The sequence below is a fragment of the Hypanus sabinus genome, chromosome 2, assembly GCF_030144855.1.
Source record: "Hypanus sabinus isolate sHypSab1 chromosome 2, sHypSab1.hap1, whole genome shotgun sequence".
Classification (NCBI taxonomy): Eukaryota; Metazoa; Chordata; class Chondrichthyes; order Myliobatiformes; family Dasyatidae; genus Hypanus; species Hypanus sabinus.
In genome coordinates this window covers 118137369-118160835 of record NC_082707.1, presented here as the reverse complement: position 1 = coordinate 118160835, position 23467 = coordinate 118137369, and the positions used below count along the sequence as shown (strand labels likewise).

Sequence of the window (23467 nt, the reverse complement as noted above, 5' to 3'; positions counted from 1 at the left end):
GGTTCTTTTCCCCAAACCTTAACTATGGGCCTCGACTGTGAGCTCTGCTGTGACCTGGAGCAGGAGGCAGATAAAAGACACCTCTTAGTCATGTACAAATGTTTAGTCAAATCCTTCAGTTCAACACAGGATCACAATGTACACTTTTCCCTTTTTGGACTTGGTATTTTGCCACAGCAAATGATGAAGAACTACAATTCCCAGAGTGCCTTTCTTGTTGCCGGGGCCGAGTTGCTAACTTGTGGTTGCCCTGTCAACAAAGGCTTCCAGACAGTCCCGCAGGCCCTGAGGAGGAAGGAAACTCCTACACCCTAAAAGGGACCAAATACTCACACAGTTGAAAAACACACAACGGTAAAGAATCATTTAAAAATATTTCTACGTATATTTTATGCAAATTATCTCAGTTGGTCTTTAAAGTAATTTAATGTTGGAGTAATTTAAAAGGTAAGTTGGCTTGAAGGAAAATTCTGATGGTGTTTATTGCTGAGCTAGCAATAAAAGCTAGTACTGCACTGTTTTCTACCACAGTATTTTACTTCAGAACTAGAAGATTATGATTCCACGATATTGAGATACTCAGTTTTATTGAATTTATTTTAAAAAATAGGAAATGCTGGAAACACTCAGCAGATCAGGCAACATCGGTAGGGAGAGAGAGAGATTTGTGATAAAAGGCGTCGACCTGAAGTATTAATTTTCTTTCTTATATTCCTCACAGATGTTGCTGAATGCTTGTCATTTTATGTTTTTTTATTTTGGATTTATGGCATCTGAAGATTTTATTTTGCCTTTTCATAAAGCTTATTTTTTCTGCTTGAAGGTCTAGCATTGCTCATAATACCCATGGAGAATACCTCGATATTCTGCCAAGGGTTCTTTTATGTTTAGTGGTGGTGGAGGGATAAGTGGGACGTGCAGCTGGATACACAGTTTAACATTTTGTGTAAAAAAAACACTTTCCTTACTCCATGCAGTGATCTGGAAATTACAGAATACTACTATATATGCCTTTTCGACTGTAGACTTACTACAAATGAGCTGCCGTTATAAAAATAAATAAATAAACATTTATTAAATTCACACAAGACTGTGCAAAGGTCTTAGGCACCCTAGATTTTTTATATGGTTTCAAATGGTATGACCCTGATCTCAATGTCATCGAGGCTATCTGGAGAGAAAATCAACAAGGCATCCAAAGTTTGCAGAAGAACTGTGGCAAGCTCTCTAAGATGTTATGAACAACCTATCAGCCTTTTCTCTTGTAAAACTGCACAACAGTGTACTTGAGGGAACAGATGCAGTTTTGAAGGCAAAGGGTGAAAACGCCAAGTAGTGATTTGATTAAGTTTTATACTGATTACTGTTAATTTTTGTAAATATTTTGATATTTAAAAACTTTTCATCTCATTATTTTTGAAAGCATCATCACTTTACAGATTTTTAAAATATACTTACCTAAGACTTTTGAACAGAATTTGTACACACACTGGACTCTGGTTAACTGGGTCATCAGTGAATCAGGGCAGCTGCTTATTTGGGACAACTCTTAAAGAACAAATACTAATTGAGAAAATAAATGTGATTCCCTTTGTTTATTTAGGGTATTATGCTGCTTAACTGGAGCTGAGATTGCTGCCAAACAGTTTCTAATGTCAGTCACGTGCAACTGTTAGACACTGCACCGTGCTTAGAACGAACAGTTTTTAAATAGCATAAGTTGCACATGTTTGTGTTCAAAAAACAGTGATTTTTGCTCTGATAGTTGGTGAGAAATAAGCAGTTTTACAATTTATAACTATTTTGCTCACTGGTTTCAAGCATTCAGGACTGGAGATGCCAGAAACGGGCAGGAGTGAAAATGAAATGATTTCACTACTTCAGCAAGTTAGAAACTAAAAGGAAATTGAAGGTATCGACAATCATCTTGGATGTTACAGTGAAAATGAAAATTTGAAGGATACAGTCGTCCAAAACATTGTATCAAGGCAGTCCATTATCTGCACTGATTTTATTCATTTACAGTTAATTGAAAGAACATGGCAGCGTACACTTGATGAATTCCTCTGTTGATAGCTATTAGGAACTAATACACCATTTTATGGTTCTGTAGTATTATTAGTAGTGTTCTCATTTGTTCTGTAGTTCATCTAAATGCATAATTTGTTACTCAATGAAACAGTAGTTTGTCTTTTTTTTACCCATTTTAACTATTTCTATGAAAATTAGGTAAATTGGGACAGCTACTTAATGTGGCCAAAATGCACTGCTCCTGATGTGTTCCAGTTAACTGGAATCTTCTCAAATGAGAACCAGTATAGGGGAAGGGAAGATATATTCATACATAACCTCCTCGTTGTAATTGGACATCATTGTTTCAATAATACGGGCTGCTAGTAGTGCGGCTGGTGGGTTTCTGCATTGGGTGAGGCCTTGGTTTAGATGGAGGGAGAATAGCATGTTGCTTTGAAGGCTATTTTGTACTTGGGAAGGAGTGTTAATGCTTCAGAGGCCCATGTAGGTCTTGGATATTTAACTGCCTTGTTGGGATTGGGTGAAGGCTGGGGATCAGAGTTTTCACTGGAGAGTCAGGGGATTGGAGATACAGGAATTAGTGAAGGCAGGTCAAGATGTTCAAGGCGTGGGTAGTTGGAATGATCAGTGTACCGATCCCAGGAGTGACTAGCGTGGGGGTGGATTCTGGGGGATGGGTGCAATTCAGAGAACTAAAAATCATAACAGGAGTAATTGTGATGAAATGAATGCCTGTTGAGTTTAGATCTTGTGTTGATTATGGTGGGGACAATGTAATCAGGACACGAAGGATTGAAGATAAATAATGGACTTACCACAATCAGAATTAAGTTTACTAACACTGACTTACTTGACATGAAATGTGTTGTTTCATGGTGGCAGTACTGTTGAAAGACCTAAGTTACTGTAAGTGACAAAATAAATAAACAGTGAAAAGTTTGTGGAATAATGAGGCAGAGTTCATAAATTCATGGACCATTCAGTAATCTTATGGCAAAAGAGAAAAAGCTGTTCCTGAATCGTTGAGTGTAGGTCTTCGTGTTCATGTTTTTTCTCCTTGATGGTAGTAATGAGAATAGAATCTGTCCTGGATGATGAGGGTCCTTAGCGATGAACAATACATTCTTGAGGTGCCACCTCTTAAAGGTGTCGTCAATGGTGGAGAAGGTTGTGCCCACAATGAAGCTAGCTTGAGCCTACAACTTTGCAACCTCATGCGATCTTGTGCACTGGAGTCTCCATATCTCCATACCAGGCTGTGATGCAACTAGTCAAAATGCTGTCCACCATACATGAATAGGAATTGTCAAGAATCTGTGATGACATACTAAATCTCCTTGTACTCCTAATAGAGTTGTTGGTGTACCTTCGTCATGATTGCATCAATATGTTGGGCCCAGGATGTTGAAACCGGGAACTTGAAGCTACTCACCCTTTGCACTGCTGACTTCTCAATGAGGACTGGTGTGTGTTCTTTCAACTTCCACTTCCTGAAGTCAATTCTTTGGTCTTGCTGATGTTGCTGATGAGGTTGTATTTGTGACATAATTCAACCAAGTGATCTGCTTCACTCCTGTATGCCTCCTTGTCACCATCTGAGATTCTGCCAACAGTGGGGTCATTTGGAAATTTATAGATGGCATATAAATTTATACCTGGCCACACAGTCATGAGTGTAGAGAGAGTAGACAGTGGGCTAAGCAAGCATTCCTGAGGTGTGTCTGTGTTGATTGTCAGGAGTGACGGTATTGGGATTGCTGGCCGCAAATATGCGAATATCTTAAGTCCTATCTTAAGATCTGATGTAGATAGCTACGGCTACCTTCACTAAAGGGAGATTATACTGTAGCCAGCTACTTTTCAAAAGCTAGTTCACTTCCCTGTTTATCCTCCATGGGGAATTTAGCTGTCAATGCCCACTATTTTCCTACCCCCCCCCAAACCAAGAAGGATGTACTTCCAGCTAACAAATTAGTTTAAACATAGTTCATTTATTATTAATGACACATTTATATTTAAATAAATTTCATAAAACAAAACATATGTGAATCTCACAGAGGACTTCTATCTTGTAAAACATTTCCAAATTTCAAACAATTCCTAAAACACAAAGAATTTCCAAAGTTAAATCTCATCAGCTAAAAAGACATAGGAGTGAGTTGCAGACATGTGAGTTTTCAGTCGCAGAAACTGAAGGCAGAGGAATGGATTCCTGTTCACTCCATCTTTCTGTTATTCTTCTTGATGTTCCTGGACCATTCCTAACAAGCCTGACTGCTCTCACATTTATACTGTTTTGTTTGCCACTTGGTTGACTTCAGACACTTGTGATATCTTTTCACATACCTTTTTACACAGATGTTCTAAAAGCTTCTAGTGACAAAATTAATGCTATGAGAGGTGAACCTCTGATTACATAGATCTTCCAACTATTAATAGACTAGCTATTTATGTGCTAAGTGACAGTATCAATTTAGTCTGCAAGCCTGCTTGAACTAAATAACAGCTAGTTATCTGGTTGATACAGGGAATTAACATTATTTCATTATCTTACACTGCAATCAGCCCAGTGCTGTGGGCAAGCATCCTGTGTTCTATGGACAGTTTTGTTTGTTTACAAAGCTGTCCTTTTAAATTCAGACTGATCTTTGCTTGCCATTTACATTAAGAAATGAAGGCTGGCTCCAGTTTATGACAAAAAGCTGACAAAAAGAATTTCATTTGGAAGTTTAACTTACTCAAAAACACTCCTTAAGCTCATAGCGGCTGTGTTAGAAAGCTAAGCATGGCAAAAATGTGCCCCAGCCCTGGACAGGTAATATCTATCGCACAGAGAGGAACAGATGTTATTACTGATCTGTATTGACTATCGTCTCTCAATAAGGAAGTAGAAGATCTAGTGACAGAGGAAGGTACAGAGGCCCAGGTTTTGAAGCTTACTGATTAATACTGAGTGGACAATGATGTTGAATGCCAAACTGTAATCAATAAACAGCAGCCTGATGTACTGTATGCTTTTGCTGTTGTTTAGGTGCTCCAAAGCAAAGTGAAGAACCAGGCTGCCAATATTCTCTGAGTAAAATACTCATTCCACAATTCCTTTGACCAAGTGAATAAGGCATTGATCTAATGATCTGAAGGTCACGAGTTTGAGTCTTAGCTGAGACAGCGTGTTGTGTCCTTGAGCAAGGCACTTAACAACATATTGCTCTGCAACAACACCAGTGCCAAACTGTTTGGGTCCTAATGCCCTTCCCTTGTACAACATCAGTGGTGTGAAGAGGGGAGACTTGCAGCATGGGCAACTGCAGGTCTTTCATACAACCTTGATTACATCTTTACCAAAGATTACATCTTTTGTAGACTTTTACTAGGCATTTACTTAGTGAAATTTCATTCTAGCAATGCATCACAAAATGTTACAGAAGTGCCCAAAGATTGTCCACATTGAATGACATCATTCGATGGATGTGTGATGCAGAATTATGTTGGATGTCCAAGTGCCATTTGTGGAAGGAAGGACTTGGCTGAAATTTTGAACTGATGCAAAAAGACTCAGAAATGATATTTGTAATGTTCCATTCTGGGAAAATGCACTTCAGTATGCTTGCAATGCCTCATGATGGCAATATCCATCTTTAAAGATCCTCACCATCTGGAATGGACCCTCTTCTCATTACTGCTAACAGAGAAGAGGTACAAGAGCCTGTAGATCCACCCACACTCAGTGATTTAGGAACAGCTTATCCATTCCACCATCAGATTTCTGAGCAGTCTATCAACCCATAAACACTGCCTCGTTATTGATTTATTTGCACTATTATTTACTTTTGTTATTTATAGATGTTTGTGTCTTTGCTCTATACTGCTGACATAAAACAACAAATTTCACAACACTCGTTGGTGATGATAAATCTGATTCTGATTCTAACAGTGATGGGAAATGAAACTTTAAGGCAAATGTGGAAGAAGTAATTGGGTTAAACTTATTTACTTGGGCACCGGCAGCCTTCTTTGTATGATACTGATGGCTATAGTTTCCAGTAAGAGTGGACACAGCATGCTAGCAAGCTGCTCAACCATGGAGAGATTCTTAGCCGAATTTACTCTTCTCTTTTTCACATACTCTGAAAGTTAACAAAGGAAGCTTTGTTTTGAAAGCAGATACTTATTTCCCACTGAGGCTGTGGATGCTCTTAGTCTATGTGATGAATGTACTCCAAGGGTTAGGAAGCAAGCAGAGATACTGACCAGAGACACTGAAGGTCATCATTGAGTAAGTTAGGGACATGCCAGACATTCTGTATTTGATATGGGGAAACAGAATATCCTAAAAAAATAAGATATATTGCTGGAACTGTAACAAATTATGGAATTGATTTGAGTTCTGAAGTCTTGGAACAGGGAGATAGAGATTGACTTTTTCCAATATATTGGAACAGCAAAGGACTTTCAGGGATTGGTAGGGCTGGAGGGTTTCCAGAGATAGAGAGGGACTGAAACCTGACCTGAGAGTGAGGTAGAATTTCTCCTTTGCACTTATGAGGAAAACTTAGAAATAATGACATCATACAATGGCACATAAAGGTGATTTATTCCTGGAGTGAAGAAATTGTAAGTAATGCTGAACATTGGGACTGACTGCCCTGTAGTAATTTTTGCTCACTTCCTCTTTAGAGAATAATGGACATGCTGGAGGAATTTGAGGAAGAGGAAGAACAGACGAAAAATGCAGGAGAGATCGAGGGGGGAAAACACATATCATTCGTTGATAAAATGGATCGCCTGTAAGTAAAGGTTGCTTCTATTTAATAGTTCTCTGAACGTGTTTGGAATTCATGATACCCAGACATAAATGCCCAGCCGAGGAGCTCTTTAAAAGAAGATCAGAAAAGAAATGTAGTTGGAGAAGGTAAAATAGAATGATGGGCCTGTTAGAAACATCTTAAGACATCAATGAAGATATTGTATGGAGTGTTGGTTCCACAGAGAAGTTATTAAGCCTCTAAAGTGTACAATGCATGTTCAGTACATACTATATTCCTGATATAAAAAATTTAATTTGCTGAAATATTTGGATTTTTGTTAAAATAGTAGCGATGTATTTAGAAGTATTCACAATTCTGAAAGGATCAAATTGACTAAATGGAAATTGACTAGTTTCTTTTATAAGAGAGCTTAGAACAAGGGAGACTATTAATACTAGATAAATATAAAAGACTTAAAATGCAGGACTGGAGATATTTCACACTGAGAACTGTGGATTTCCCTCATTATTAGTAATTGAAACAGAGTAAATGTTGTTCAGTGCTAGATTGAAATAACTGATGAATAAAACTGGGTGAAAGGCTCCAGCAATGAGATGAGTGAATTTTACATGCTACCAAGATTCACATTCTAAATCCTTGCTTGGAAAGGAAACTCAGGAAATAGTAGTTCACTTGATGATGGGGTTTAAAGGAATACAGACTCTTTATAATTATTATTAATTGTCTGTAAGCATACAGTCTGATCTGGTACAAGGAATTCAAATGTAAAGTCCCGTCCATTTCTTCATTGTACAGAAAGCTCCATGTTTACAAGGATGTTGCTGAGATATGAGGACTTGAGTTACAGGGAAAGGTTGAATAGGTTAGGACTATCCCCTGGAGTATAGGAGAATGAGGGGAGATTTGATAGCAGTATACAAAATTATGAGGAGTATTGACAGGATAAATGCAAACAGGCCTTTTCCACTGAGGTTGGGTGAGACTAGACCTAAAAGTCCTGGGTTAAATGTTTAAGGGGAACATAAGGGGGAACTTTTTCACTTAGGCGTTTGTAAGAGTGTATATGAGTATGGAGAGCTATGATCCAGTTGCAAGTCAATGGGATTAGACAAAATAATAGTTCAGCATGGACTAGATGGGCCAAAGGGTGGGTTACTGTGTTCGAAGGTACAATTTGTTGTAGCGTGAATGAAATTGTGGGAGAGAGAGTTACTGGTAGGTACAAAGCAGCTTCTTTATTCGACACAAGGTACAGCAGGCATCATACCGAGACCCTTTGGTGGAAAAGGTCTGCGAGCCCAATGAGGGCTTGATATTTATTTGCTAAACACAAAGGACAATTCATATTTACAAGTATAGACAATGCTTTCTTTTGAAGCTACATATAAAACATCACACCTTCTGACTTCATCCATTCCTCCCGACGCCAACATGTCTGGGCTGGTATTCACAGCCTTTAGGAGTGCAAGTTAAATCCACAATACATTTATTTGGAATTTTACGTGTTAACATAGAGGACAATTCATACTTACAAAGTATAGATAATGCCGTCTTCGAAACTACTTGTAAACTTCACACTTCTATGTTCCATCTGCAGCATCTGGGCTAGTGTTCCGGTATTCACAGCTTTTAGGAAATGCATTGTTATGAACTCAATCCACAATACTTTGTTGAAGAACAGAAGACTGGTGGCCAAAGTCACTTAAGTGTAGATGAATCATTGACCCAAAAACTCACTCTAACACAATTTAATGTCAGAGAAATGTATACAATATACATCCTGAAATGCTTTTTCTTTGCACATATCTATTGATTCCTCTGCCACATTCCCTTAATGCCTTTCTTTTGTGTGGCTTTGCCGGTATTGGTATTCCTCTAATCAGCATGATCTCAGAGGCTGAAGTGTGACTGATGGAAGGCCCTTAATTTTCAGTTATGGAGATTGCTGATCATGTTGTTGGACAGCTTGCATAGTTCAGTGTTAAGAAATGACATCTCGATAACACACCTTCTCACCCATATGAATCAGTGATCTAGGCTGTCTGGTTAACAGGCAACATCAAGGATCAAACAAGTTCATGTTTATTTTCATGGGCTTACTTATCCCAAAAATAAATGCCATGAAAATAAGCTTTTTGCAACATCAGAACGGTACATTGTAGACATAAATTACATCAATTTGATTTTACATAAATTACATGATGAAGAAAATTAAACAGAACAAATTATTTCAAGTTGAGGGAAATGTAGTCTATGGTAGAATTAGGGCTTTACAGGTCAGTTCAGTGGAGAAGAAACTATTGTTGAACCTTGAGGTGTGGGCCTTCAGGCTTCTGTACCTCTTGTCTGATGGCAGCAACGTGAAGAAAGCATGGCCTGGATGGTGGGGGTTCTGAATGATGGATGTTGCCTTCCTAAGAGAACACCTCTTGAAGATGACCTTGATAATGGGGACCTTGATAATTCCCATGGTTGAACTGGCTGAATCCACCACACTCTGTAACCTCTTGCGTTCCTGTGCATTGGAGTTTTCATACCAGTCTGTGATGCAGCCAGTCAAAATGCTTTGCACTGCACATCTATAAAGTTTGTCAGAGCCTTCAATCTCAAACTTCTGTGACTGTAGAAATGCTGATCTGATGTAGTTGCATCAATGTGCTGGGCCCAGGATAGATCCTCCAAGATGCTAACACCTAAGAACTTGAAGCTGATCACCCATTGCATTGCTGACCCTTCAGATGGGTCTTTTGAATGTGGGAATACTTTTGCATTCCTAATAATTTCTGGCATGGCAGATTGGTAGACTGCTATAACCCCCCTGCAAACCCCTTTGAACTTTGGTATGCAGTGCCTCAGCAAGTGCAGGTCCTATGTCCAAGTTAACCGCTAAATAATTCCTGCCACTTGTGTTTAAGTACCAGTTAGTCCTTTAAGAGAAAGGGAAGTGTGTTGGTGAGAGTTGGACTGTTTATGAGGAACATGGCTATCCTGGTTGAAGCAACTTGTAATGAATGTGAGCTCTGAGACTTACAGCATTGCAGAGTACATGTATATGAAGATATGTTGGGTATAATTGGATAGGAGACTGTTGGGAATAGCAATAGGTGGCAGAAATGGCAAAAGATACATGCTGAATGTGGAAGCTGGTTAGATAGAGAATGAAACCTTGCCTTATTAGATAAAGACAGGGACAAAATGAGTCAGACATAGGTAAGGAGTAGAACAGCCTGTTAAAGGAAAAGAGTGTGGCTTCTGAGAAGCACTGGTACAGGAAGTACATTGTTAAAACAGACATAGAAACTTGCAGACTAGAATAGAATCCTTATAGGAAGTGAAGTGGGAAGGACATACCAAGATATTGGTGGGAGTTGGTGATCTTATTATCTGTATATCCACAGGAATGAAGGATAACAAATAAAGAAAGGGAAGGTAAGGTTCAGATTTAGATTTTGAGATGAAGTACAGATTGGAAATTGAAAGCAAAGTTAATGAAACATGGCATTGATAAAGTCTTCAGTAAAGCAGAAAAGGAGAGGAGAGAAAGGACCTGAGCGGGACTGAGACAAAATAAAATTCCACACATCCTAAGAAAAAGCAAGTATTGCCAGGACTCAGAAAGGTTCCCATAGCAACATATTTTATTTGGAGGAAGTGAGTGAAATCAAAGGAGTTGTTGTTTCTTGTAAAAGCAAGTTCAGACAACCAAAGAAGGCTGGGGATGAATGGGCAATCATTTGGCTGCTTCATAAGAGAGAAGTAGAGGACCCAAAGGACTTCTTGATGAGGAATGAAGGTCATTAAAATAAGTTAACTGGTTATTATCTCTTTATCTTTGTTTGTGATCTTTGAAGCAGTGTACATTTGCTGTGAAGCAATTTTGGATGTTATGAGGATGATTAGAGCACTCAATAAATGTAATTTTCTCTTTCATGTTTCCTTGATGTAGGGACGCTTTGATAACAGATATAGGTGTCATGAACTACCCACTATCTTATCAGGAAAACACGATCAAAGAACAAATTATGCTCCAATATGCTGAAAATTTCAGGCAACAATACGAATATTTGTACCCCGACAGAAAGCCTCTGCTTCTCAGTCCACTCAATGAATGTAAAATTCAGGTATATATTTTCATGAGTACTGCATGGCAAAGAATTAGATAAAGTGTGATAAGTAGTGCATTATATTATTTAGCATTTTTATTTCTAATGAAAAGTACTGAACTTTTATAATAAATTGATTTCTCATTTCTTTTGAAAATATTGGCAGGTAGTGCCGTAGGTGCTATGCCATGTATCTATGAGTCAAAATAGCAAGTACAATTGGAATATAAGTTGGACGGTGGAGGAATGAGAACAGGGAATATCGTTTCATTCTATCCTCATATTTTATCCACACACTATCTGATGTCATAGCAAACTAAGAGCAAAGATGCCTGTCAGCGTATATAATGTGCTCAAGTGAAGGGAGGTTCTTCCTCTTCTTTTCCATACCAAAGACATTGAGGCTTGTTTAATACCTTCAGGCTATCCAGCTAAATTTCAACTGAAGATCTGTGTAAAATCTTAGAACTGAGTATATGCCTGGAAAAACATTAATCAAGAGAATGAGGTTATGTTAAAATTGTAGATTAGTAAGTGTTGCAGCATTTCATTCTGTACATTGACCATTAGTTTCCTTTGGAATATTACAGTGACTCAATTCAATATTGTTTATTATGTACTCAAGGATTTTGATGGCAGAATGAAGGGGTGTAAATAGTTTCCGCTGATAACTAACTAGAGAGCTCTAGTGTAATTGGGAAGAGGACTAGAGATAGAGAGACAGTAATCTGTGAATTATTAAGATTTGATGAAAAGAGTGGGAGAACCTAATTCCATATTATCTTTCAAAGTGAAATTTAATTGGGGAAAATATGCCACATGATTATGAGCTTATTAACAGTCATAGAATGACACAATATTGAAGCAGGCCCTTCAGCCCAACTCATCCATGCTAACTGTGCAAGTTCCATCTGCCTGCATTGGGTCCACAGCCCTGTAAACACCTCCTATCCATGTACTAATCTAGATGACTTTTAAGTGTTGCTAATGTGCCCATGAAAAGATGAGAGAACCTTGGATGTCCAGAGAGGTGATGAATTTAGTCAAGAAAAAAAGGGAAAAGTATGTGAAGCTTCAGAAATCAGGATCAAATGGAGCACACGAGGAGTGCAAAGAAGCCAGAAAAGAACTAAAGAAGGGAATTAGAAAAGCCAGGAGGGGCCATGAGAAGTCATTGGCAAGTAGGATTAAGGTGAATTCCAAGGCATTCTATATATGCATCAAGAGCAAGAGGATAATGAGGGAGAGGGTGGGACCACTCAAAGATAAAAAGGGATACATTTGCTTGGATGTGGAGATTGTGATTGAGGTACTTAAAGAGTACTTTGCTTCAGTATTTACCAACTTAAAGGATATGGAGGACCAGGAGACCAATGCTGAGTGTATAAATGTGCTAGGGCATTTAGAGGTCAAGGAGGAGGAAGTGGTGGGCCTCCTGATAAGCATTAAGATGGATAAGTCCCTAGGGCTATAGGAAAGATGTTGAAGCTTTGGAGAGGGGTTTACCAGGATGTTGCCTGGTTTCAAGGGTATGTGCTATAAGAGGCTGGGAAAACTTGGGTTGTTTTTTCTGGAGCAGTGGAGGCTGAGAGGAATCTGATAAAGTTTTATAAGTTTATGAGAGGCATAGATAGAGTAGACTGGGAGTATCTGTTTCCCAGGGGTGAATTGTCTAATACCAGAGGGAATGTAGGTAAGAGGAGGCAGGTTCAAAGGGAGTGTGAGGGTTAAGTTTGGAATGCGCTGCCTGGTGTGGTAGAGGCAAATGCATTAGAGGCTTTTAAGAAATTGTTAAATAGGCACACGGATGTGAGGAAGATGGAAGATATTGACATTGTGTAGGTAGGAGGGATTAGTGTTTGGGTGTTTTTGATTTGCTTTTTACCTGGTTTAGCACATCATTATGGGCCAAAGGGCCTGTTCCTCTGCTGTTCTGTTCTATGTTCTAAATCTCTTGTCTCTGGCCTTAAACCTACATCCTCTTGTTTAAGTACCCTCTCCCTGTGAAGAAGACTGTGTGTTGTGTCTCCTTGTTTGCCTTCTCAAAATACATCATCTTGCTGTCGGTTAAGGAATTGATTTTTGCAGCCTCGTCAACCACTCTATGAAAGTTTCAGTCAGTTGCCTTTTTGTGCATTTTATGTGTTTTATTCTCATGTATTTTAAAGCTGAGAACATGTGCCAATATGGCATGTTAGTAATTCCTCTTGCAAGATGTGGCAGATCTCAGAGACCTCCAGTGCCCCTGATTGCAACATCTCGGCACAGCTCCTTACAGGCCATGTTAGGGAGCCAGAGATGGATGACCTACACCTCATCCAAGAGAATGAGGGGTTGATAGATAGGAGCTGTGTGGAGGCAGTTACACCTAAGTTGCAGGAGTTGTGTACTTGTTGACTGTCAGGAGAGGTAAACCGAATAGGCAGACATTGCAGAGTACCCCAGTGGCTATTTCCCTGAATAACAGATGCATCACATTGAAATCTGTTACGGGAGATGACTTACTAGGGGAAAGCTGCAGCAATCAGGTCTCTGGCATTGAGTCTGGTTATGTGGCTCAGAAGGGAATAGGAGAGAAGTAGAGAGCAGTATGATAGGAGATTCAATAGTCAGGAGAGCAGACAGGAGATTTATGGACATGAAAGAAACCCTAGATATGGCAGTGTCACATGGAATGAGGGTAAGGATAGGATGATTTAGTAGATGAATATGGCTGATGCAGGGTTTCAGATTTGTAGATCATGCAATCTCTTCTGGGAAGGTTTGATCTGGTACAAAAAGGATGGGTTGCATAAAGACTTCAGGGAGACGAATATCCCTGCAGGTAGATTTGCTAGAGCTGTTGGCGAGGGTTCAAACTAGTTTGGCAGGTAGATGTGAACCAGAGTGATACGTCAGAGATTGGGGCGGTTGAAATACAGATAGATGCAGAGAGACTGTGAGGAAGGATGGGCAGTTGATGGGGCAAAATTGCAGTCAGTGGAATCGGTTGAATTGTGTCTATTTTAATGCAAGAAGTATCAGGAACAAGGGTGATAAACTTAAGAGCATAGGTCAGTACATGGAACTATGACATTGTGGCCATTATGGAGACTTGGCTGTCACAAGGACAACTGGATATTCCAGGGTTTAGATATTCCAAAAGAAATTGTTGGGGGGGGTGGGAGAGGTGAGGAGTGGCATTCCTAATGAGGGATAGTATCACGCTGCAGAAAAGGAGGGCATTGTGGAGAGATTGTCTGCTGAGGCAAAGTTGGTGGAAGTCAAAAATAAGAAGTAAGCAATCACTCTATTGGGAGTAATGTATAGACCCCTCCCTAACAGCAGCAGAAATGCTGAGGAGCAGATAGGCAGGCAGATTTTGGAAAGGTGCTAAAATGACAGGGTTGTTGTCATGGGTGCTTTAACTTTCCTATTATTGATTTGCGCCTCATTAGTGCAAACTATTTACTGTAGATGGGGCAAAATTTGTTAGGTGTGTTGAGGAAAGATTTCTGGCACAATATGTAGACAGTCCAACTAGAAGAGAGGTTATACTGGATCTAATACTATCAATGAAATGGGTCAAGTGACAGATCTCTTGGTGTGTGAGACCACAACTCCCTGACCTTTACCTTTATTTTGCTTCAGTATTCACTAGTGGGAGGTATCTTGATGAATGTGAGGACAGTGTAGAGCAGGCTAATATGTTGGAAGATATCGATGTTAAGGAAGAGGATGTGCTGGAAAAATATTAGAATAGATAATTTCCTAGGCCAGATGGGTGGTATCCCAGGTTACAACAGAAAGCGAAGGAAGAGGTGGCTGTGCCTTTGACAATAATCATTATATCCTCACAGGAGTAGAACCAGAAGAATGAAGGATGGTAAATGTTATTTCTTTATTCAAGAAAGGTAATAGGAATAATCCTGGGATTTATAGACCGGTGAGAATAATTCAGTGGTTGGCAAACTATTGGAGATCTGAGAGACAGGATTTACTTGGAGAAGCATAGTTGATTAGGAATGTCTTTTTAAGGGGCAGATCATGCCTCACAAGCCTGAATGAATCCTTTGAGGAAGTGACAAAACAAATTGATGAAGGAAGAGCAGTAGATGTAGTGTATATGTATTTTAGTAAGGCATTTGACAAGGTTCTCCATGGTAGGCTCATTTAGAAAGTCATGAGACATGGGATCCAGGAAAACTTGACTGTGTGCATTTAGATTTGGTTTGCCCACAGAAGGCAAAGGGTGGATGTAGACATACCATAATCTGCATGGAGGGTGCTGACTGGTGGTGTTCCACAGGAATTTCTTCTGGTACCTCTGCTCTATGATTTTTGTAAATGACTTGGATGAGGAAGCGGAAGTATGGATTAATAAGTTGGCAGATGACATGAAGGTGGTGATGCTGTGGATAGAGAAGGAGGCTGTCATAGGTTACAGAAGGACATTGACAGTATTCAGAACAGGACTGAGTTCAATCCAGAAAAGTGACAGATGGAGTACAATTTGGAAAAGTGTGAAGTGATTCACTTTAGAATGCCAAACTTGAATGCAGAGTACAATCTTAATGGCAGGATTCTTAGCAATGTGGAGGAAGAGTGGGATTTTGGGGACTACATCCATAGATTCCTCAAAGTTGCCACACTGGGTGGTTAAAAAGACATATGGTCTTTTGGTCTTCATTAGTCAGGAGACTGAGTTCAAGAGCATGAGGCAATGTTGCAGCTCTGTAAAGCTCTGGTTTAAGTCACACTTGGAGTATCAGAATCAGGTTTATTATTACTGGCATGTGACGTGAAATTTGTTAACTTAGCAGCAGCAGTTCAAAGCAATACATAATCTAACAGAGGGGAAAAATAATAATAAATAAAATAATAAATAAACAAGTAAATAAATTACGTATATTTAATAGATTTTTTTTAAATGTGCAAAAACAGAAATACTGTATATTTTTAAAAGAGTGAGATAGTGTCCAAAGCTTCAATGTCCATTTAGGAATGGGATGGCAGAGAGGAAGAAGCTGTTCCTGAATCGCTGAGTGTGTGCCTTCAGGCTTCTGTACCTCCTACCTGATGGTAACAGTGAGAAAAGGGCATGCTCTGGGTGTTGGAGGTCCTTAATAATGGACATTGCCTTTCTGAGACACCACTCCCTAAAGATGTCCTGGGGACTTTGTAGGTTAGTGCCCTAGAAGGAGTTGACTAGATTTACAACCTTCTGCAGCTTCTTTCAGTCCTGTGCAGCAGCCTCCCCATACCAGACGGTGATGCAGCCTGTCAGAATGCTCTCCATGGTATAACTATAGAAGTTTTTGAGTGTATTTGTTGACATGCCAAATCTCTTCAAACTCCTAATAAAGTATAGCTGCTGTCTTGTCTTCTTTATAACTACATCAATATGTTGGACCAGGTTAGATCCTCAGAGATCTTGACACCCAGGAACTTGAAGCTGCTCACTCTCTCCACTTCTGATCCCTTTATGAGGATTGGTATGTGTTCCTTTGTCTTACGTTCTGGTCAGCTCATTGTAGGAAGGGTGTGGAAGCTTAGAGAGGGTACAGAGAGGATTTACCAGGATATTGCTTGGATTAGAGAACATGATGTGAGGAAAGATTGAGGAAGCTGGAGCCTTTCTCTTTTGACCAAGGGAGGATGAAAGGTAACTCAATAGAAGTGTAGAGGATGCATTGATATAGTGGACAGGCAGTGCCTTTTTCCCTGGGCAGAAATGGCTCATATGAGAGGGCATAATTTTAAGAAGATTAGAGTGTAGGGGTAATCAGAGGTAGGGTATTTTTCATAGAATGGTAGGTACGTGGAACATGCTGCCAGGAGTGGTGGTACAGGCAGATACTTTAGGGACATTTAAGAGACTCTTAGATAGGCATCATTGTCTGATATTCTTAATATTTATCGCTTATTTTTTATTATTACAATTTTGTTTTTGTCTTTTTGTATTTGCATTGTTGTCTTTTGTTTGTCCATCTTGTGTGCTTTTCTCATTAATTCTATTGAGTTTCTTTGTATTTACTGTGAATACCTACAAAAAAATGAATCGCATGGTAGTTTGTTGTGACACATATGTACTTTGATAATACATTTACTTTGAACTTGCATGATAAAAATGGAGGTCTTTGTGGGATGCATGGAGTCGGAGGAAGTGTATTGGCATGGATAGTGGATTGGTTAACCGATAGAAGGCAGGGAGTTGGTATAAATGTGTGTTTCTCCAGTTGGCAGTCTGTGGTAAGTGGGGTGCCACAGGGGTTGGTGCTGGGCTCGCAGCTGTTTACCATTTACATTGATGATTTGGAAGAGGGGACTGAGTGTGGCATGGCAAAATTTGCTGATGACACTAAACTGAGTGGAAAAGCAAATTGTACAGAGGATGCGGAGAGTCTGCAGAGGGATATAGATAGTTTAAGAGAGTGGGCCAAGGTCTGGCAGATGGAATACAACATTAGTAAATGTGAGATCATCAATTTGGAAGGAATAATAGAAGGGCAGATTATTATTTAAATGGTGAAAGATTGCAGCAAGCTGTTGTGCGGAGGCACTTGGGAGTGCATGTGCATGAATCGCAAAAAGTTGGCTTACAGGTACAACAGGTTATTAAGAAGGCAAATGAAATGTTGGTCTTAAATGCTAGGGGGATTGAATTCAAGAGCAGGGAGGTCATACTGCAACTATACAGGGTACTGTTGAGGCTGCATCTGGAGTACTGTGTACAGTTCTGGTCATACTTGAGGAAGGATATACTGGCTTTGGAGGCAGTGCTGAGGAGGTTCACCATTCCAGGGATGAAGGGTTTAACCTATGAGGAGAGATTGAGTCACCTGGGCTATACTCTCTGGAGCTCAGAAGAATGAGAGAGGATCTTATAGAAACATACAAAATTTTGAAAGGGATAGATAAGATAGAAGTAGGAAAGTTGTTTCCATTGGTAGGTGAGACTAGAACTAGGGAACATTGCCTCAAAATTCAGGTGAGAAGATCTAGGACAGAGATTAGGATAAACTGTTTTTCCCAAGAGTGATGAATCTGTGGAATTCTCTGCCCAGGAAAGAAGTTGAGGCTTCTTCACTGAATATATTTAAGAAACAGATAGGTTTTTACATAGCAAGGAAATTAAGGGTTATGGAGAAGATGGAGCTGAGTTTACGGACAGATCAGCAATGATCTTATTGAATATATATTTAAGATGGAGCCAGTAACTGGCGACTCTGCCGAGCAAACTGACCTCCACGCTATCCTATACCCGAGAAATCTTTCTAAACCTCCAATTTGCTACATCTAGCAAGATCAGCACCCTGGTGAAGTTACTGACCCAGCTGGAGATCATCGACGCGCCAGAATTGCTTCAACTCCAGACCGTACCTGGACCCGATTGTCGAGGCCTGGTCCGAGGTCCACCATGTTCCTGGAGACCCATGACCTGCTACCATGTCGGAGCGCCTGGAGAAATGGCCCATTCCGACCAGCACCTCTTTGAAGCAAACGAGTACACAGAAGTGATGTCGGAGACCTCAAGATACCCCAGACGCTTCCCCGGAGTGACCACCGTAGAGCCTCATTGGTGGCCATCCACAGCTGCTGGAAGTGAGGCCTCCGCCGCCGACCTCAGAAATCGAGCCTGGGGCTCGGCTGGAGCGGAGGTCTCCGCAACCGCGACACAGTTCATGGACTTGTTTCAGCCGGCAGCCTGGCCCTCTGGGATTAAGTGTCAGCTTCAGGGCCCAACCCGATTGACAGCCCGGGCCCCCAACAGTTGGAAGTGGTGGCGGAGCCTCCCCCGTCACTTGGCCCGACTTGAAGCGCCCGACGATGCGACCCGCCGATCGATCCCCGCAGGACACGTCCACCAACCTCAAAGACCTGCCAACAACACACTGCATCGATGGAAATCTGGAAAGATGCACAAATTACTGAAGAAGCGTGGGAAAAGAGCTGGGCTGCTGGTCAGATTGAAGCGGAGGGGCTTTAGGATCCCTCTGCCCACCATCCTACTAGCTAATGTGCAAGTCATAGAGAACAAGGTGGATGATCTTAAAGGGAGACTCACCTACTGCAGGGAGATGCAGAACTGCTGGGTATTCTGTTTCACAGACACCTGGCTCTCCCCTGCCGCCCCCGACTGTGCCATCCGACCAGAGGGATTTTCGATCCTTTGGATGGACCGCATGGCGTCTTTGGGCAAAATGAAGGGAGGTGGAGTCTGCCTACTGATCAACACTGCGTATTGCTCGGACACAGTGGCACTGACAAGCTCCTGCAGTCCGGACCTGGAACATCTGTCAGTGAAGTATCGTCCTTATTATCTGCCATGGGAATTCACCTTGGTAATACTGACAGTGGTCTACATTCTCCCCCAGGCGGACATGGAGTGTGCTGTGAATACAGTGTATGCCAACATCAGTGAACTTGAGACCAGGTATCCGGAGGCTTTGCTCATTTCAACCGGAGACTTTAACCAGGCCAACCTCAGAAAAGCACTGCCAAAGTTATACCCCACCTCCCCCCACTACTTTCAAATCTCTTACTATCTTTCCTTTCAGTTAGTCCTGACGAAGGGTCTCGGCCCGAAACGTCGACAGTGTTTCTCCTTATAGATGCTGCCTGGCCTGCTGTGTTCCACCAGCATTTTTTGTGTGTTGTTTGAATTTCCAGCATCTATAGATTTCCTCATGTTTGTTCCATCTTTGGACTCACCTTACACCACACGCTGTTGGAGCAGTGCCGCCAGGATAATCAAGGATAAGTCCCACCCAACCAACACACTTTTTGTCCCACTTCCCTCCGGGAGAAGGTTCAGGAGCTTGAAGATTCGTACGGCCAGATTTGGGAACAGCTTCTTTCCAAATGTGATAAGACTGCTGAACGGATCCTGACCCGGATCTGGGCCGTACCTTCCAAATATCCAGACCTGACTTGCACTACCGTACTTTCCCTTTTCTATTTTCTAATTATGATTTATAATTTAAATTTTTATTATATTTACTTTGATTTGTACTTCAGGGAGCGCGAAGCGCAGAAACTATGATGATTGTACGCTCTAGTATCAATTGTTTGGTGACAATAAAGTATTTGTATTTGGTGGGGCAGGCTTGACGGGCCAGATGGCCTACTCCTGATATTTCTTATGTTCTTATGAGTTTTCAAACTTCCAATAATGCCTCCCCCCCCCTTCACCATTTCCCATACCCTTTTCCCTGTCTCATGTTATCTCCTTGCCCATCCATCGCCTCCCTCAGATGCTCCTTCCCCATTTTTTTCTTGCTTCCATGGCCGCCTGTATTTTTCACCAATCAACTACCTAGCTCTTTGCTTCATCCCTCCCCCTCTAAGTTTCACCTGTCACCTGGTGCTTCTCTCTCCCCTCCCCCCACCTTTCAAATTTACTCTTCAGCTTTTTTTCCTCCAGTCCTGCCAAAGGGCATCAATCTGAAACGTCGACTGTACTTTTTTTCCGTATATGCTGCCTGGTCTGCTGAGTTCTGCCAGCATTTTGTGTGTGTTGTTTGGATTTCCAGCATCTGTGGATTTTCTCTTGTTTGGAAGCACATGCCTGCTGCTTCTTGCTCTTTTTGCTAAGATCAAGTGTTTTATCTGTTTTTATTACATTAATATGCTTCCTATTTGAGAACCATTTCATTGAGGGAGAGGCTGATTTCAGAATCACCACAAAAGTCACTACTGCTTAAAGATGTGTTGTCACCTGTGCCAAACATTCGGTATGTACTTAGATTTGTGATTGATGAACTTTTAATTTGCTGCAGGTTGAATAGTGCAAACAGTGGCTGAGTTACTGCATGTTCAGATTCCATCATTGCAGTTTTAATACAGCGTGGAACAGGCCCTTCTGGCCCAAGGAGCCACACCACCCAGCAACCCACGTGTTTAACCAGTTGTGGAGTTCAATTCAGTTAATTAAATAAATTTAGTCACAAACAAGAGAAAATCTGCAGATGCTGGAAATCCGAACAACACACACGAAATGCTTGAGGAACTTAAATTTCTTAAATAGCTTAAATAAATTTAGTGTTTTTTTAAATATTTAAGCTATTTCCATTAATGATACCCATGAAGCTACCTGATTGTCAAGACCCCATCTGGTTCACTGAATTATATTAAGGTATCAAATTTGGTTGCCTTACCGATTTTGGCATTAATGTTCCTCCAGATCCCCAGCAATGCCTGTTCAGCTATGTATGTGTGTATTACAATTGCTCCATCAAAACAGAAAATAAATAAAATGGATGGTCTACTCAACATAGAACTAGGCACTGTGTTTAGACTCAGGCAAACTTTCTCACAGATTACCATATTGGGAGAATTGTCTAACAGCTCAGCATGGAGGCAAATAAATTTCCTACTAATCCAGTATATGGACCCATATATAAGAACGAAGAACAACTGTAACAGTAACTGTAACTTTTATAGCAGCCTTAATACAGCAAAATGCCAAAGTACTTAAAAGGATTACTTTGAAGCTAAAAACCATGTAAGGAATTAAGAGGACAGATGACTAAAAGATCAAGGATGATCTCTCTTCATTGCGTTAAATGAATAGAAAGAGGCTGAGGGATTTAAGGAGTAAGTTCCAGAACACACAGGCATGCTAACAAAAGACATATCTGGCAATGTGGAACAACTACATTTGTGGATGCTCAAGGGTCGAGGAGTGTGGATATATAGAACTAGAGGAACATACAGAGATAAGAAGGAAGGAAGACCAAGAAGAGTCCCAGAAAAGGTACATGTTCCAGACTCAAAAGGAAAGTTTAGATCTCTCCTAAATCACATGGTCATAAGACAACCTACAACACTTCTTGGCAGTCAGTTCCACAACTAGGCTTTTCTTGACAGACAGGTTCAGGGAAAGGACAATATCTGCCACTTCTCTATCAATTTCCTGACTTGAGCAGGTGAGAGAGCAATAAGTAATCTTCCAGTGTTAACAACTCCTGCAACTCCTTTTTGCTACAGGAAATGAACATAGTCAGGGAGAGGTAGAAAAGTAGAGCTGCACAAAGGAAAGTAGAAGTTAAATTGCAATGGGGAAGACATCATCTTATAAGATGAGAGCTGACAAACCAGCGACTACAAGGAATCCCAAAATTTGGAAGCTGTGAACATCACCACAGAAATATAGTTCTTTAGTTTAATAAGATACAGTAGTCATTTTAGATAATGATATAGTTGCAGTAACTGAAACACTGTTTGAAAATAATATCAGTATCATGCAGTTAGTATTCCAGGATACAAAGTAGCAATAAAGATAACAAAAGGAAATAAAAAATGGTGTGGGGTCAGTACCAATTAAAGTGGATACTGTAGTGCTTGAAAGAGAGGATTATCCTTCAAAGGTCAGGAATAGAAGCGATTTGGATAGTTCCTCCTGGATGACAACGTGGGAGACTGAAATACTGTTGAAAATAATGCCAAGTAAATAATTCTATTGAGAACTAAGCAGAATATAACAAGGTGTGTTGAGAAATGAAGATGAAAGTCAAATAAGTAGAGAGTTTGCAAAGAGAATGACAGTTAACATGGAAGAAATTCAGGAGGCATATAGTAAATGGTAATAAGAGGAGAACTGGGGCTAATTAGGAATAAATAAGGTGATTTTTGCTCATACAGAATACGAAAAGTCAAAGTAAAATTTATTATCAGAGTACATACATGTCACCACATACAACTCACAAGTACTTTTTCTGTGGGCATACTTAGCAAATCTATAGAACGGTAACTGTAAAACAGGATCAATGGACAACAAACTACAAATAAATAAATAGCAATAAATAATGAGCATGAAATAACAAGTTAAATGAATGTAGTTATTCCCTTTTGTCCAAGAGCCTGATGAGTACCTTGTAATGATCTTGACCGCAACATAGTCCACGTGCAAAATGTACGGCATTTATTCACCCAGGCAACTGCAGCTTCATCTCCGAAACTCGTGACTTCTATTTTACCTTGCTAATGGTACCCAAAATGCAAAATGAAATTTAAAAAAGAGGATTCTGTCAATCTCATGAGGAGGGAAGACAGCAGAAACACTAAATGGGGTGAAATTGATAAAAAAGAGGTACAAGTCATAGATTGTGGTAAAATGTGAAAAAAAGCCTGTTACAATCTACCAATCCTGCCTCGATATAGGGGAGATGTCAGAGAATGGCAAGTGTAACACTTTTGTTTGAAAAGGTGGGAAATGGCATGCAGGGTAACTACACACTTTTCAGATTAACGCTGGTTGTGGAAATGTTTTTCAAAATTATTGTCAGCTAGAATGTTAATTATTACTTGGAATAGTTTGAGTTAATAAAAATGAACGAACATGGATCCCCTAAAGGCAAATGTGTTGGGCCAACTTAACATAGCTGAATTATGTTGATGAGATATTATAAAAGGTTGCTGAAGGGAATAAGCTTCATTCTTTAAATATAGTCTACATGGATCTTATGGAGGTGTTTGATAGAGTTTTATACAATAGGCTGATTAGCAAAATTGATAATTTGAAATTAGAGGGTCACTAGTATTGCATTTAGGAAATTGGCTTAAAGGACAAAAGCAAAC

The 23467-nt window shown here is 40.2% G+C and overlaps 1 protein-coding gene across 3 annotated transcripts in view; it reads left to right on the top strand.

The window, feature by feature from the left end:
• Positions 1-251: 251 nt before the first annotated feature.
• Positions 252-23467, top strand: part of ccdc135 (coiled-coil domain containing 135) — a 107448-nt gene continuing 84232 nt past the window's right edge. Inside the window, exons 1-4 of one of the 3 annotated variants that reach the window (XM_059953185.1) lie at positions 269-354; positions 3387-3498; positions 6712-6821; positions 10750-10924. In XM_059953185.1, the coding sequence (XP_059809168.1) occupies positions 6718-6821; positions 10750-10924 (279 nt within the window). In that variant the 5' untranslated portion in view covers positions 269-354; positions 3387-3498; positions 6712-6717. Of the gene's footprint in view, positions 355-1820; positions 1913-3386; positions 3499-6711; positions 6822-10749; positions 10925-23467 lie in introns of those variants that run through there. The other 2 variants (XM_059953180.1, XM_059953193.1) reach the window with 2 other exon arrangements.